General features: G+C 42.1%; 1 protein-coding gene across 3 annotated transcripts in view; it reads left to right on the forward strand.

Annotated features, from left to right (window-relative positions):
* UNC5C (unc-5 netrin receptor C) overlaps positions 1-15,805 on the forward strand; it is a 312,921-nt gene that overhangs the window by 275,482 nt on the left and 21,634 nt on the right. For all 3 annotated transcript variants that reach the window (XM_083571132.1, XM_083571131.1, XM_083571133.1), the window contains 2 exons: positions 399-567; positions 9,277-9,510. In XM_083571132.1, the coding sequence (XP_083427258.1) occupies positions 399-567; positions 9,277-9,510 (403 nt within the window). The remainder of the gene's footprint in view (positions 1-398; positions 568-9,276; positions 9,511-15,805) is intronic.

The raw sequence follows: 15,805 nt of genomic DNA on the forward strand, positions 1-15,805 counted from the left end.
AGACTAGGCATCAAAGAGCTTCTTTGCTGGAAGAAGTTTAAGAAACGCCCACTGACGGATACTGCCAGCGATTGAGTCAGCCACGGGTGAGTGGCTGTCCGGACAGAAAAGGTTCACTTTGCCAACCCAGCCAGGTGTTTGCACCCAGCCGGGGAGATAAGCACCGGCTTACGCACGAGCAACCCCTAGAACCATTACAGCTGGCTACCATTGTTCTGGGATTTTTGTGTTTTTTCTTGTGTGCTTCCTTCTTGTGCAATGGTTTAAACATTAAGGAACATCACATCTTGCACTGAGGAATAACTATGATGATAGATTTGAAAAACAAACCTGCTTCTACATAATATTTATTAAAATCATGTGAAAAACAGGGATTTCCCTTCCTATAATCTTGCCAGGCCACCGGTAGAAGACAGCCAAACCCTTTTGACCCCTGTGGTGAGCTGTGGACCTCCAGGAGCACTGCTGACCCGCCCTGTCATTCTGACAATGCACCACTGTGCGGAACCAAACACAGAAGACTGGAAGATCCAGCTGAAGAACCAAACTGCCCAGGGACAGTGGGAGGTGAGTCTACAGACCTTCACCGTATACCACCGTAATTGCTTGCTTGCCATAACTCTTCAGGACAAGTTATTAGTCATTTGTTGTAAATTATCTGGCTATTCTAAATAATGGTAGCATCACGCCGCCTCTGGACCGGATATCTATGCCAGCAGGGCTGCAGATATGGCACTGATTCTGCCTTTCTGTGTAGGTCTGCAGACAGAGGACGATGGTTTGAATCGTGACCTTAGATTAGATGTGGGAAAATTATAGCTCAGACTATTTTTCACATGTTTTGCATGCACAAGCTACTTGTTTATTTCAAGGTCCAGTTCAAGTGTTTTGTGTGTGTGTTTAAAGTCCTACACAGCTTAGGTTCTGCCTCTTCTGCATATATTCCCCATGTGCACTGAGAAACTCCATTGCAAGCGTTCTTTCTTTCTGTAACACGGTAGAAGAGCCCTTAATTGAATTAGGCTTCAGTTGGAGTCCCTGTCTTTTATTCCTTGTGCGTGCTATTTACTTTTATTCTGTATATGGCGTTTCATTGTGTTTATTGCTTATATTTCATTTTTGTATTTCGTTCATTGAGCCTTGCTGTGAAGCAGTATAGAAATGCAATAAAAAAGTAAATATTGATTGATGGATTGAATTTATATCCCCAAGGAACCCAGGACAGATAAACACAATTTAAAAGCAAAGCTAAAACACTCTAAAACAGAACGTTCTAAAAACAATTATAATTATAAAAAAAACCCAAAAGCAGTTACAGCTAAATACATTGTTCCATCCGTTAACGGAAGCCCTGAGGCATCTCTGAATCCAGAAGCTCAGGGCTACGAAAAGCTCTCTGTCTTCCTGGAGACTGGGCTAAATGGACCAATGCTCTTTTTCAGGAGAAGGCAACTTCATATGTTCATCATGACCATGCAGTTGTTAAAACTAGTTTCCAGAATCACACACATAGTCTGCAAACAATCACCAAGGTTCTTGCATAGTAAGCCTCACCTTCAGCAAGCTTCCTCACTCATGTTTTTTTGGAACCAATCTCCTGTCTCTTGCTCTTACTCAATTGAACAGATGTTTGCATGGCTGGAGGCAGGTCAGCCTTATGAGTGCCTGCACAAATGCTTCATGACTTGGCTGGCAGGGGTGCGCAGAATCAGCATTTCAGGTGGCACCTTTCTTCCTAGCCCTTAGGAAGGATGGTGTCACCTTTGCAAATGTGCAGCATCACCTCTACCCAGAGTCTTGTTTTTTTTTTTTTTAAATATTTTTATTCGAGAATTTTTTCATATAAACATAACATACATAAACATACAAAGACAAAAACAAAACAAAAAACATGTACCATTTCATATCCTAATTTCTTGTACCTTACTTCCCCGACTTCCTCATGCCTCCCTTTTCTGTATTCCAAATTCTTATCGATTACTCAGCAAATCTTCCCTTATTTTAATTTAGATTTAAACTAATCTTCCTTATTCTCCTTATCTTAACCATTGCTAATAGTAACCGTTTACTTTCCAGTCCAACATCATTCTAACTTTCATTAACTTTGTAATATTTCTTTAAATAGTCCTTAAATTTTTTCCATTCTTCTTGCGTTGCTTCTCTTCCCTGGTTTCGGATTCTGCTCGTCATTTCTGCCAAGCCCATGTAGTCTATCACCTTCATCTGCCATTCTTCCAGTGTGGGTAGCTCTTGCGTCTTCCAGTACTTCGCAATGAGTATTCTAGCTGCTGTTGTAGCATACATAAAGAAAGTTATATCCGTCTTTAACACCCCTTGGCCGACAATACCCAAGAGAAAGGCCTCTGGTTTCTTGGAGAAAGTATATTTAAATACCTTTTTAAGTTCATTATAGATCATTTCCCAGAATGCCTTAATCTTCGGGCAAGTCCACCAAAGATGAAAAAATGTACCTTCAGTTTCTTTACATTTCCAACATTTATTGTCAGGCAAATGGTAAATCTTTGCAAGCTTGACTGGGGTTATGTACCACCTATATATCATTTTCATAATGTTTTCTCTTAAGGCATTACATGCCGTAAATTTCATCCCGGTGGTCCACAACTTTTCCCAATCAGCAAACAAAATATTATGACCAATGTCCTGAGCCCATTTAATCATGGCTGATTTAACCGTTTCATCTTGTGTATTCCATTTCAGCAGCAAATTGTACATTTTTGACAAATTCTTAGTACTGGATTCTAACAGTTCTGTCTCCAATTTTGATTTTTCCACCTGGAAGCCAATTTTACTGTCCAGTTTAAACGCTTCATTTATTTGATGATAGTGCAACCAGTCTCTCACCTTCCCTTTTAATTTCTCAAAGCTCTGCAATCTCAGTTTGTCCCCTTCCTTTTCCAAAATTTCCCAGTATCTTGGCCACTTGGACTCCATATTTAACTTTTTAACTGCCTTAGCTTCCATTGGCGACAGCCACCTTGGAGTTTTATTTTCCAGCAAGTCTTTATATCTAACCCAGACATTTAATAGTGCTTTTCTGACAATATGATTTTTAAAACTTTTATGTGCTTTAACCTTGTCATACCACAAATATGCATGCCACCCAAAAATATTGTTAAAACCTTCCAAATCCAAAATGTCTGTGTTTTCAAGAAGCAGCCATTCTTTCAGCCAGCAGAAAGCTGCCGCTTCATAATACAATTTAAAGTCTGGCAGGGCAAACCCCCCTCTTTCCTTTGAATCCGTTAATATCTTAAATTTAATTCTGGGCTTTTTGCCCTGCCAGACAAATTTAGATATGTCTTTTTGCCACTTCTTGAAACAATCCATTTTATCCATTATTTGCAATGCTTGGAACAAAAACAACATTCTTGGCAATACATTCATTTTTATAGCTGCAATTCGGCCTAACAAGGAAAGCTTTAAATTAGACCAAATCTCCAAATCTTTTTTCACTTCTCTCCAAGTTTTTTCATAATTATCTTTAAACAAATTCACATTTTTAGCTGTCATATTTATACCCAAATATTTCACTTTTTTAACCACAGTCAACCCTGTCTCGTTCTGAAACCTTTCTTTTTCTACCTGTGTCAAATTTTTCTCCAAAACCTTTGTCTTTGACTTATTCAATTTAAATCCTGCCATTTGACCAAACTCTTGAATTATTTCCAAAACTCTTTTCGTGCTAGCTTCTGGCTCTTGCAATGTAAGTACTAAATCATCTGCAAATGCTCTCAATTTATATTGTTTAGCTCCGACCTGAATCCCTTTAACCAACTGGTCCCTCCTAATCATATTAAGCAAAACCTCCAGGACCGATATAAAAAGTAGTGGGGAGATAGGGCACCCCTGACGTGTCCCTTTTTCAATCTTGAACTCTTCTGTAACCACATTATTTACAATTAGTTTCGCTTTCTGTTCAGAGTATATTGCACCTATACCATTCTCAAACCCTTGGCCTACCCCCATCCCCCGGAGGTTCTTCAACATAAAACTCCAAGAAATGTTATCAAAGGCTTTCTCGGCGTCCACAAAAATCAAAACCGCCTTAGTATTTATATTCACTTCCAACTTTTCCAAAATGTCAATTATATTCCTTACATTGTCCGACAAATGCCTTTTCGGGAGAAAGCCCGCTTGGTCCCCATGAATCTCCTCCATCAAAACTCTTTTCAGTCTCTTTGCTAAAATATCAGCAAAGATTTTATAATCCACATTCAATAACGAGATGGGTCGGTAGTTTTTAAGTTGAGTCTTTTCAGTCTCTGTCTTTGGTATAAGTGTGATATAGGCCTCACTCCACGTATCAGGTGCCCTTCTCCCCTCCATAATCTCATTACAGACTTCCTTCAAAGGCTGTATCAGTCCTTCCTTCAAAACTTTATAATATTTAGAAGTCAGTCCATCCGGCCCGGGGGATTTGCCCAGCGTCATGCCTTGAATGGCATCTTCTATTTCTTGTGCTGATATCTCCTGATTTAAAATTGTTTTACTTTCCTGCGAAACCTTTTTCAGCCCATTTTTCTCGAGGAATTGTTGTATATCCATTTCATTCTGCGGCCCTTGTGTGTAGAGTTGTCTAAAGTAGTTCTGAAAACAGTTCCTAATTTCCGCTGGGTTGCTTATATTCTTTCCTTCCACCTCTATATTTGTTACCGTGTTGAGTTTTTGTCTCTTCTTTATTTGCCAAGCCAATAACTTACCACATTTATCAGCAGATTCAAAAGTCTTTTGTCTCATTTGTTTAATTTTCCACTCTAATTCTTGATTCATCAGTTCCATATATTGTGTTTGATGAAATTTAATTTCTCTTAAAATCTCTTGGGATTTTGGCTTCGATCTTAATTGTTTTTCCCCTTCTTTTATCTTTTCCAAAATTCTCTCCTTCCTCTCATTTTGCTTTCTTTTCTTTAATGTATTTTGCTGAATCAAAAACCCTCTCATCACGGCTTTGCTTGCGTCCCATACTATTCTTTTTTCTACTTTAGACCTTAAGTTGATTTCAAAGTAGTCTTTCAAAGTTTTTTGGGCCTTCTTGCAAATCTCCTCATCTCTGAATAAGGTGTCATTTATTCTCCATCTGAAGGAACCAGTTGTTGTTTGCCTCATCACCATCTTTACTGCATTGTGGTCGGAGAAAGTTTTTGGGCAGATTTCTACTTTCTTTATGTTCGGCGCCATACTGCTAGTCACCCAAATTTGGTCAATCCTTGTCCATGTCATTTTGGCTTCAGAAAAGAAGGTTCCCTCTCTTTCTAATGGGTGTTTTGTTCTCCAAATATCAATCAAGTCCATATTGTCAGTCATTTCAAAAAAAGTCTTTGGTAGTCTTCCATCTTTTGTTATTACCTGTCTTTGTGCTTTGTCCATATTTGTTGAAACTACTCCATTCATATCTCCCATCAAAATTAAGTTGTAATCCATATGGTCCATCAAAATTTCATGCAACTTCTTAAAAAATTCAGCTTTCCCTTCATTTGGTGCATAGATTCCCACTATCAAGTACTTCTCTCCTTGGGATTGAATTTCAATTGCCAAATATCTTCCTTGATCATCTTTAAAAATTTGTTTCGGTTGCAACTTTTCTTTTGCATAGATCACCACTCCTCTCTTTTTTACTCTGTCTGAAGATATAAATTCCTGTCCCAATCTTTTGTTTATTAATAATTTTCTATGTGCTCTTGTCACATGAGTCTCTTGTAGACAAATCAAGTCCAATTGGTCTTTCTTTAAGGCGTGAAATATATTTTTTCTCTTTCTGGGAATGTTCAAACCGTTACAATTCCAGGTTAGAAGTTGCAGAGCCATGATGGGATTATTTACTCCTTCCTCCTACAGCTCCCTGTTTTTGTTCCTCGTCTGTCGGTGGTACCGTGTCCGTGTCCAGTGACGGATGCCCTTGTCCTGGAAATGTCTCTTTCTGTAGGTCTTCTTCGTGTTCTCCCAGGAACTTGTCTTTATCACTCACAGTCCTTATTCTTCTCTTCTTCCCCTTGTATTTAAAAGACAAGCCTTGGGGAAACTCCCACCTGAATGGTATGTAGTTCCTTTTCAGCAATATCACCAGGTCCTTATAGTGTCCTCTTGCGTCCAAAATACTCTTAGGAATGTCTTTGAAGATCTCAATATGAAAGTCTTCAATTCGAAGGGTTGTTTGGTAATGCAGGTTCAATATTTTATCTCGCTCCTCCTTTGATCTTAGAGTTATAAGACAATCTCTGGGTCGATTCTTCTTCTGCCTTGTTCCCAATCTAAATGCACTTTCTATCTTGAAATCTTCTTTCTCCAACTCCTGCTTCCAAAAATCAGAAAATTCTTTTGTCAAATAGTCCACCAGGTTGTCTCCTTCCTTTTCCGGCACAAGTCTAATCCTTAAATTCCTCTCCTTACGTTGCATATCCTGCATAGAGAGTGCCAGCTCATACTCATCCAGTTTCTTGTAAACTGGTGGAAATTTTTCCTCCGCAGCAGTTGCAATTTCCTTAGCTTCCTCGGCTATCTTTCGTGTTGTAGATGAATCTTCCAATAATTTCCCAATTGCTTCTGCATTTGAGTTCACTTTGTTCCCAAGGTCAGTTATACTTTTTGTATTTAAGTCAATTTTCCCAGAGATTTCTTCAATTTTTTTATTTGTTTCAGCAACTTGTACTTTAGTTTCAGCAACTTGTAGTTTAGTCTCTGCGCCTTGCTTTTTTAGTTCCTCCAAAGAGTCATTTATCTTCTCCAGTACCTTAGCAAATGATTCTTCTGTAGACATTGCTTTCACTTTTGACTTTGCGACAACTGTAGTTCCAGAGGCTCCTGTTACAGAAGCCCTTCTTTGCATGAAAGGGTCAATTTTGTATTGTCTGCCAGATCTCAAGGTTGTTTCTTGTGAATCCCCTTTCTCTTTACCATCTGCCATAACAAAGTCTTTTAGTCAAGGTCATTCCCACACTCTTGAGCTATCAAACAAAAGTTCTCAGATTTTAAACTCCACTTGTTGCTGAAACAATTTGTAAGTCCTCTAGAGGGCGTAGAGTCAATTTACTTCTCAAAATAATCCCACACTCTTCAAAAAATAAACAAAAGTTTTCCTAGTCCCTTCCAATTATTCTTTTCTCTTTCTAGGGGATCCCAATCAATAATGTCCTGTAAGTAACTTTACAATGCAACAAAATAAATGTTTCAAGTTGGGAGTAGCCAAAGTCAATTAAAGATACTTTTTAGCCTTCTTATAGCAACAGTCCTTAGCCGGTTCCTTTTCTCCGGCAGTCCGATCCCAGGTATAGGAGCAGCGGTACTTAACTCAGTTCTTTCAAATTGGCAGGGAAACACTTTAAAATCTTCTTCCCCCCCCCTCCTGCCTTCAGGGAGGGAGTTCTTTGCTTTGTTGGTGGATTTCTTAATTCCACAAATTTCCTCTCAAGCAGTTACAGCTAGAGTGCCTTTCGCTTTGATCTTGCTACAGAACGGAAAGCAGACTTCCTTTTTAGTGCTTATCCGTCTCGGTGCCCAATTTCTTTACTTTTAGTGTCCAATTATATTTTAGCGGTCAATCCTACTCACGGATAGTTGTTCTTTTAATCCAATTTCACCGGAAGAAATCAGCGCTCTCCGCTAATGGCGACGCGGCTTCGCTTCGCAGGCTGGGTAAAGACGACTCTCAGCACCGCTCCAAAACCCCTCCGCTGCTCCGCAGCCTTTAAAAAGGCTATTTCACAGCGTCGGGGGGGCGCAAAGGTGCCCGCCGAGTCTCCGGTTCACAGGCAACGCACCTGTGATTTTTAAGGGTCCCCGCTTCGCCGTAGCTGACAGGACCCGAACCCACGAAGCAGATCTCTCCCGGAGCTCCGGGTGAGATCCGCCATTAAGCGCTGGCGCTAACCGGAAGTCCTACCCAGAGTCTTGAATCTGTTCCCAAGTTAGGAAATCACCAGATCCAGCATCCCTATTTCCCTGGATCACCAGCATTGCCAGCATCCTTTGGAGACTGCAGAGAGAAGGTTCATCAGAGCGCAGTGTGTCACAGATACAACGTTTTCAGTTGCACATTCCTCTGTTCTTGCTTGTTTTATTTTTGTACCAAACTTACCAGACACCTTTTGTCCCCATGCAGTATTGCACAGAAAAATAAGCAGGGAAAGTATTTAAAAGTATCTCTTTGTCTGTGGCCCAGTGGTAGGAAGCTGCCTTCCTCTGAGTCAGACCATTGGTCCATCACAACTGTCTGCACTGACTTGGCAGCGCTTCTTCAGGATCTTGACAGGGGTATTTATTTCCTTGCCCTACACAGAGATGCTAGGGATTGTTCCTGGCACTTTCTGCATGCAAAGCAGGTCATCTGCCATTGCACTATGGCCCTTTCCTTATGGTTTTCTTTTGCATATGGAACTGTGAGCAGGATAATTGTCCACAAGCATAATCAGTTATGCAGGTCAGTTTTCTCCATGCTCTTGATCGTCACTTATGTTCTTCCTTAGTAAGCTTGCAAATAGAATGAGTGAGATGGCATTCACGAGATGATTTTTTAGAAATAGATCAGTGCACCTTTCCTGCTAGGCTTTTTTTTAGAAGTCAATGTATCTATATAACTAGTGTTTCTTTTTAGTGGTAGACTCATGTTAGACCTGCTTCTTGTTGTTGTTGTTGTTGTTGTTGTTTAGTCGTTTAGTCATGTCCGACTCTTCGTGACCCCATGGACCAGAGCACTCCAGGCACTCCTGTCTTCCACTGCCTCCCGCAATTTGGTCAAACTCATGCTGGTAGCTTCGAGAACACTGTCCAACCATCTTGTCCTCTGTCGTCCCCTTCTCCTTGTGCCCTCAATCTTTTCCAACCTCAGGGTCTTTTCCAGGGAGTCTTCTCTTCTCATGAGGTGGCCAAAGTATTGGAGCCTCAGCTTCTCGATCTGTCCTTCCAGTGAGCACTCAGGGCTGAGTTCCTTAAGAATGGATAGGTTTGATCGTCTTGCAGTCCATGGGACTCTCAAGAGTCTCCTCCAGCACCATAATTCAAAAGCATCAATTCATGCTTCTAGAAATAAGTAAATAAAAAACAAGGGTCCCAAAAGATATAGTCCCTAAACTTATTTGAATGCTGGCCCCTGATTCTCAGCTTCTTGGCTATCTCTGCTGTCAGACACCTCCTGCTTTTGAAAATCTCACCATTGCACCTTAGTTTGGTAGGTGGTTCCTGAATCATAACAGTGAGCTGGATGGATCCTATCAAGCATATGGCTGATTTGTTATTTTGTGTTGTTAACTTCCCACCTTTTAGGATGTGGTAGCAGTTGGAGAAGAAAACTTCACCACCCCATGCTACATTCAGTTGGATCCAGAGGCCTGCCATATCCTGACAGAAACTCTCAGCACCTACGCCTTGGTAGGGCAGTCGATCACCAAAGCAGCTGCCAAGCGTCTCAAGCTGGCCATCTTTGGACCACTGATCTGCTCATCCTTGGAATATAATATCCGTGTCTACTGCCTGGATGACACCCAAGATGCCCTTAAGGTAATAATTAGACTCATTCATTTTAGAATTGTGTGTGTGGAGATCTAAATGCTGCAATTACCATATATTAGCCTCCTGATTACAGCTATTGTGCATTTTTTAGACTTCGTTTTTTGTGCATGAGGTCGGATGTTGTACAATACTTTGTTTTATAATACAGAGGGGAGCAAAGAAAGAAAGCAGAGATAAGAACCAACACTGCCTTTTGCGTAATTATTTCTCTTGTACATTAGGCTAATTCTTCTCCCAGCATTCTTCCTTCTTTTGTTTACCTGTATCATCACCTGGATTCTGAGATTTTTGCATTATTAACAGGCCATAAGGTTCACCAGAACTTCATTGGTGGTTCATGTATTTTTAATGCTAAGTGCCAGTTCCCCAGAGATGCAAAACATATAAATGCCTCTTTGTAAATAGTTGATAATGATAAAAAAAAAGCACCAGGGCTATTAATCAAGCGCTTGCTGCTATATTACTTTCTTCTATGACTTTGTCTGCAGTTTTTTGCCCTGAGAATTTGCAATTGAAATGTACCTCAGTTGCTCCTTTCCCTATCAGTGCATGTGGCCTTATATAATGCAGATTTAAATGTATTTCATTTCATTTATTTATTTTGTTTCAAGCCACTCTTCATCAAGCAAGTGATCCCAGAATGGGGTGCATCAAATATAAAATCAAACTAACCATAAAACTATATACCAATAAAAATAATTAAATGGATCCAATAGAAAGCATAAAAAATATCAGTCAATATTACCTCTCTTCCTCCTAACTATAGAAATTGGTGTCCTAGTGAATCAAGGAGCCACAGAATTAAAAGCCTTGGGAAAGAGATGTTTTTTAGCGGGTGTGGGGAGGAAAGTGTTAACTGATATTTCATAGCTGAGGAGCCACTGCTGAAAAGGCCCTTTTATGCAGGGGAGAGGTACAAACCTCACTCAAAGATGAGCAAACAAGTAAAGCACAGGTGAGGAACCCATTGGGCTCAGTGGCCCAGCTCTTCATCTCCTCCTTAACTATACTAAGAGTGGCATTTAACTTGGAGCAAATGTATGTAAGTGCTTTTGTGAATTTGTTACAGCAGGCCTCCAAGGGTTCCAGTAACCCACCATTTGGGCCAGATCCCCAAAGCCCATTGACCACTTAGAAGAACTCAGCTGAAGAACTACTTGAAGTCACAAGGATGGTAGAGATCTAATCTCTCTTTCCTGCCATCCGCATCACCCATTAGGCAATAATCGTCATTGCAATAAACTTATAAAACCAGGTGCTAGTTCTATCCTGCAAGTTAATCCATGTACACTTGCGATCAAATATAGGGTAGGTTTAGGCTTGCCATGCATCTGGAAAATTCCAGACATGTATGGAAATCAGATGCCTAAAATGACGTCCAGGGAGGGGATTTGGGGGGGGGGGATTTTTTCTGGGTTTTTTTATGTGGTGCACACAGCAAGGGCTCCAGCTGCCCATGGTGCCACTGCTGTTGGCACTGGCCATTGTCTCATCACTTGGCTATGCACAGCCGCCCTTTCGGGGAACCGCTTCTCTGAGGTGCAGATGGTATGCTAGGCAGCAGCAGCACTTCAGCATGTGGCGGCAACACAATGTCCTGAGTGTGGTGAGCTCTTCCAGTGTGGAGAGCCAGTGTGGTGTAGTGGTTAAGAGCGGTAGACTCGTAATCTGGTGAACCGGGTTCATGTCCCCGCTCTTCCACATGCAGCTGCTGGGTGACCTTGGGGTAGCCGCACTTCTTTAAAGTCTCTCAGCCCCTCTCACCTCACAGAGTGTTTGTTGTGGGGGAGGAAGGGAAAGGAGAATGTTAGCTGTGTTGAGACTCCTTCGGGTAGTGATAAAGTGGGATATCAAATCCAAACTACTACTACTACTACTACTACTACTACTTCTTCTTCTTCTTCTTCTTCTTCTTCTTCTTCTTCTTCTTCTTCTGTGGCTGCAATTCCAGCACCTGGCGCTCCTTTCCCAGGGGCCCGGACCCGCCATTTACATCTCTGAGCCTGCCCACCTGGCCACAAGGTGTGAGAGCTCCTGCCTGATGGCTCTCACCGTCTCCTGCAGGTTAAAGGGAGGCAACACTGGCTCATGTGCAAGCGTGTGTGTGTTTTTCCGGAAACCGGAAGCGAGAGTATCGCTTTCACTCTCCATGAACTCTGTGATCCAGGGAGGTTGGGCAGCCTCTAGCCATAGCGGAATAGGCTCCCCCCGTGCCCCACTCTCTGCCTGAGACAACTGTATGGTTGCAGGAGGCTGGGTGGGCTCCTTGCGGGCAGTGGCGGGAAGAGAGAGCAGGTTTGAAGGGGAGCCAGAGAGAGAGTGGGGCAGCAGTGGTCAGAGGTGTCCGCCAAGGGAAGCCGGAAGGCAGGGGATCCAGGGCGGGTATTGGGCTCTGGGGAAATGAGAGGCACTAGTAGGTAAGCCTAGGTAGGTTTGCTGCATCATGGTAAAGATCCTTCACTGGTGACATCTATATAGTGGTGTCTTGGGTTAAGAACTTAATTCATTCTGGAGGTCCATTCTTAACCTGAAACTGTTCTTAACCTGAGGTACCACTTTAGCTAATGGGGCCTCTCACTGCCGCCGCGCCGCCAGAGCACGATTTCTGTTCTCATCCTCAAGCAAAGTTCTTAACCCGAGGTACTATTTCTGGGTTAGTGGAGTCTGTAACCTGAAGCGTCTGTAACCTGAAGCGTCTGTAACCCGAGGTACCACTGTACTGATGTGAAGTTTAGATTCCCATCATTAAGTATTTTGCTGGATTGCCAGTATCTTACTGCCACCACTTGCAAGTTTCCTACAGAGTGGATTATTCCCAAGACTTTTACATAACAAGAATCCATAACAGTATCAATAACTTCTGCCTAGAAGATGTTTGCATTTTATAATGCTTTGCTAGCAAATTCAATTTTCATTCTGAATGCATTTTGGCACCATGTCTTCTGGAACATCAAAGTGTACTATCTTTGTTACAAAAGCAGAGTGACTGGTTTCTGTAGTGATTGGAAACACAGGGGGGAAGTGTTTGAAGCAGTAGGATGAAGACAAGGTATATAGGTTTGGGAAAGCTGAAGGTGGTATCAAAGAGGTGTTGCCCTTGGTGGGTGTGCACTCATTCCCATGTCACCACAGGTCAATCCAATTTTGTAGGTATTTGTAGAGTGATTAAAAAAACCTGCAACACCTATTTGAAAACAGGCAACAGCAGAACAGAACAAATTAGTACACCATGGGCGATACTACCTGTGCTATACCATCTTAAACTCTCTTAAAAACTATTATCTGCCTGCAGCTGCAAAAAAGCAAGCCAGAAAAGCTTCCTTGCTCTGCATGGGGTTTATTTGGGGCAATGTCTGACAGCTTCTCTTGGAAAATTACTGCATTTTATTCATCATAATATTATTACTTGCATCCCGGACTCATTAAAAGGGGATTAAGTTCTAAGCAGTGTCAAGGTCTGAGTCTTCCAAAGACAATAATCTTTTCCTATCTGCCCATCTTAGTCCACATGGTCCGTGGGTGTCTTCTCATTTTCTCTGGAATTTGCATGCACAAGAAAACGTCTTCTGAGAATTAGTAATAGAGGCATCTAACCTGCTGACATATGCAGGAGCCAATGAGGCTGTTCCCCAGGTCCTTGTTGGTTGCCCATATATGCACTGTCTGCATAAAGGTAGCATACAGAAACGTTGTGCGTGTATCTATGTATGTACGTACAAGTATGTATGCATGTATATATGTTTGTGCATGTGTGTGTATTCTGTTGGTTTGCTTTGCAGATGTGCAGATCTTGACTAACATAATAAAACTAAGCACAGCAAATGTCCCACAGGACCATATGTGGCATGCCAGCAATACATTGTGGTTCACCAGGTGTTTTATAAAATAGGAGCAGGAATAGTGGAGTTGCAAAGCATGTAACAAGCCATTGCACATGGCTGGTGTGCTTTGTATGCCATAAGGACCACATGTTATTCAGACCTGCCTGAGGTTTCATCCCAGGAAGAAGCAGCTTTCCCCATGGATGATTTTAGCAGTAGCCAAAAGCAGAGGCAGCTACCTTAAGGGAGGCCAGATGCAAAGTGAGATAGCAGTACTCCGTTACTCTGTAAGATTGGTGCCACCAATGCTGATTTAGCTAGTTTGTGGACTGTCGTTTGACCTAGCAGGAAACAGCAGGGATTGTCACAGCTGTCATGTGGCTTTCAGGCTTCTGCTGCATTGAATCAGCATGCTGACCAGTCAGAAAAAGCCCTCAAACTTGGAAGTGTTGTCAACCGGATAATGCCAAGGAGACAGGCTAAATTTGGGATTCTGCACACTCTGCAGCTGAAACAATCAAATTCTTTAAGTGCTCCCTGCTCCCTGCATCACCTTCATTAGTTTGCGGGAGCTCAGGTTGGTCACTTAGGCATCGCCATGGAAGAGGAACTGCAGCACCAAAAAAGAGGGCAAAAGTCGGCGTGGGTTTTTATAAGATTTGCATAGGCTAATTGATATGTAGAGATGCAAATACAGAAACAATTGCTGCAATTTAAGTATAAGTACATCTCATCATAGTAGGAACTGTCTTCTTTCCAGTTGCTAACTATAGATAGGCGATTTAAAGACCCCTGCTCTCTTTTCTTTATCTTTAAAAGGATTTGTACTTTGGACATAAGACTGCTATCTATGAAGCAAGATACATGGGGACCCTAGGGATTGATTTATACAGTTAACACTAAAAATGAAGCAGATTGTCAGGGACTGGCTGGATGCAGAGGAGTGGTGGGAGGCATCAGTTGGGGAAACCCCCAGTGGAAGAATGCTCAGAGCAAGGGGATTGGTAGTGGGACAGCGACGAGTGGCCAGAGGGAGAAGAGGGAGCAGACTGGGAGGTGTCGGAAGTTGAAGGGGCAATAGGGTTTGGTGAAGTGAGCAGGAAGAGGCTGTGGCAGAGAGCAGTGCAGAATCAGAGGCAGGAGAGCAGGGCAGCCAGGAGACAGAGGTGAGGCAGGCTGCTGAAGTCTCCCGCTCCTTCTGTGATCAGCTCCCCTCTCTCCCTGGTCTCCTAGATCATGCAGAGAAATGAAAAGAGCAGAGCAGAGATTGGTTGTGTGCAGATACTGTCTATGACTGCTTGGAAAACACTCTTGAGAGGAGGGGACTTCGGCAGCTGTGGGAAGGCGAGGACCTTCAGTCCTCACAACTGCCTCATTGGGGGCAAGACCTACTGGGAAGAGTTGCAATAGGCCTTCACCGTTTAGGTTGATCTGAACGAAGAATTAACTTCATTGACACTGTTTTTTTTTCTGCTGACCTATGTTGGACTCTGGCTCCTGACACAGACTGAAATATGATTGGAATGCAAGCTTCCTATTTTTTTAATTAATGTAGAATCCCTTCTAGCTGTTATTAAGACTATTGCCCTGGGATTACCAGCCTGCCAATACCCACTATGGTGTGTGTGAAAGGTCTCTGTAAATCAGGCTTCCTCAAACTTGGCCCTCCAGATGTTTTTGGCCTACAACTCCCATGATCCCTAGCTAGCAGGACCAGTGGTTGAGTTTGAGTAAGCCTGCTGCAAGCATCACCTGGATGAATGTGTGGAGCTTTTGCCTTGAATTGTCTATACAGCACTGTCTTTTCTTATCACATTTTGGCCTGTTTCTAATTGGTATGAAGACAAGGAATGGTCCATGGTACCAAACAACAAATAAATGATAGTGGAGTGGGGAGAAATGGTGAACTCATTTCACATGGATTCTCCATTAGTGACCTTTTCATTTGTGGGAGTTCCATTGACCCTACTTTATGGGTAATGAATATGTGCTCACAACTTTCTATATAGTGTCCATATAGAGTGTTTGTGTGCTAATTTGCCTAAGCTGTCAATCATATATTGCTATTTATAAATCATCCATGGCTTGTCATGTACATATCCCCCCCAAACATTCACCAAAGGCTGAAGAGGCATTCTGATTATAAAAGGCACTATGCTGCATTTCTCCCGACAGACTTACTCCTCAAATTATTCAGCTGAAGCTTTCCCTGAACAGTTGCCAAAGTCTTAGGTGCAGCAGCAAAGCCTAATGACATGTCATAAATAATGCCTTGTTCCTTGTAAAAACGGCTTGTTTTTCTTCCTTCTGTAATGGTAGCAGAAATGTTTTTGTCTCATCCAGCACTAATCAGTAATAAAGCTTACATGGTGAGATGTGGTAGGAATGTGCAATGTGGGTCAACTGTAGCCACTGTTCTTCATTTCTTTATGGGCAAATGAAGGGCCCCTAACACTATCCTT

This window comes from Podarcis filfolensis (assembly GCF_964270895.1).
Source record: "Podarcis filfolensis genome assembly, chromosome: 9".
Taxonomy (NCBI): domain Eukaryota; kingdom Metazoa; phylum Chordata; class Lepidosauria; order Squamata; family Lacertidae; genus Podarcis; species Podarcis filfolensis.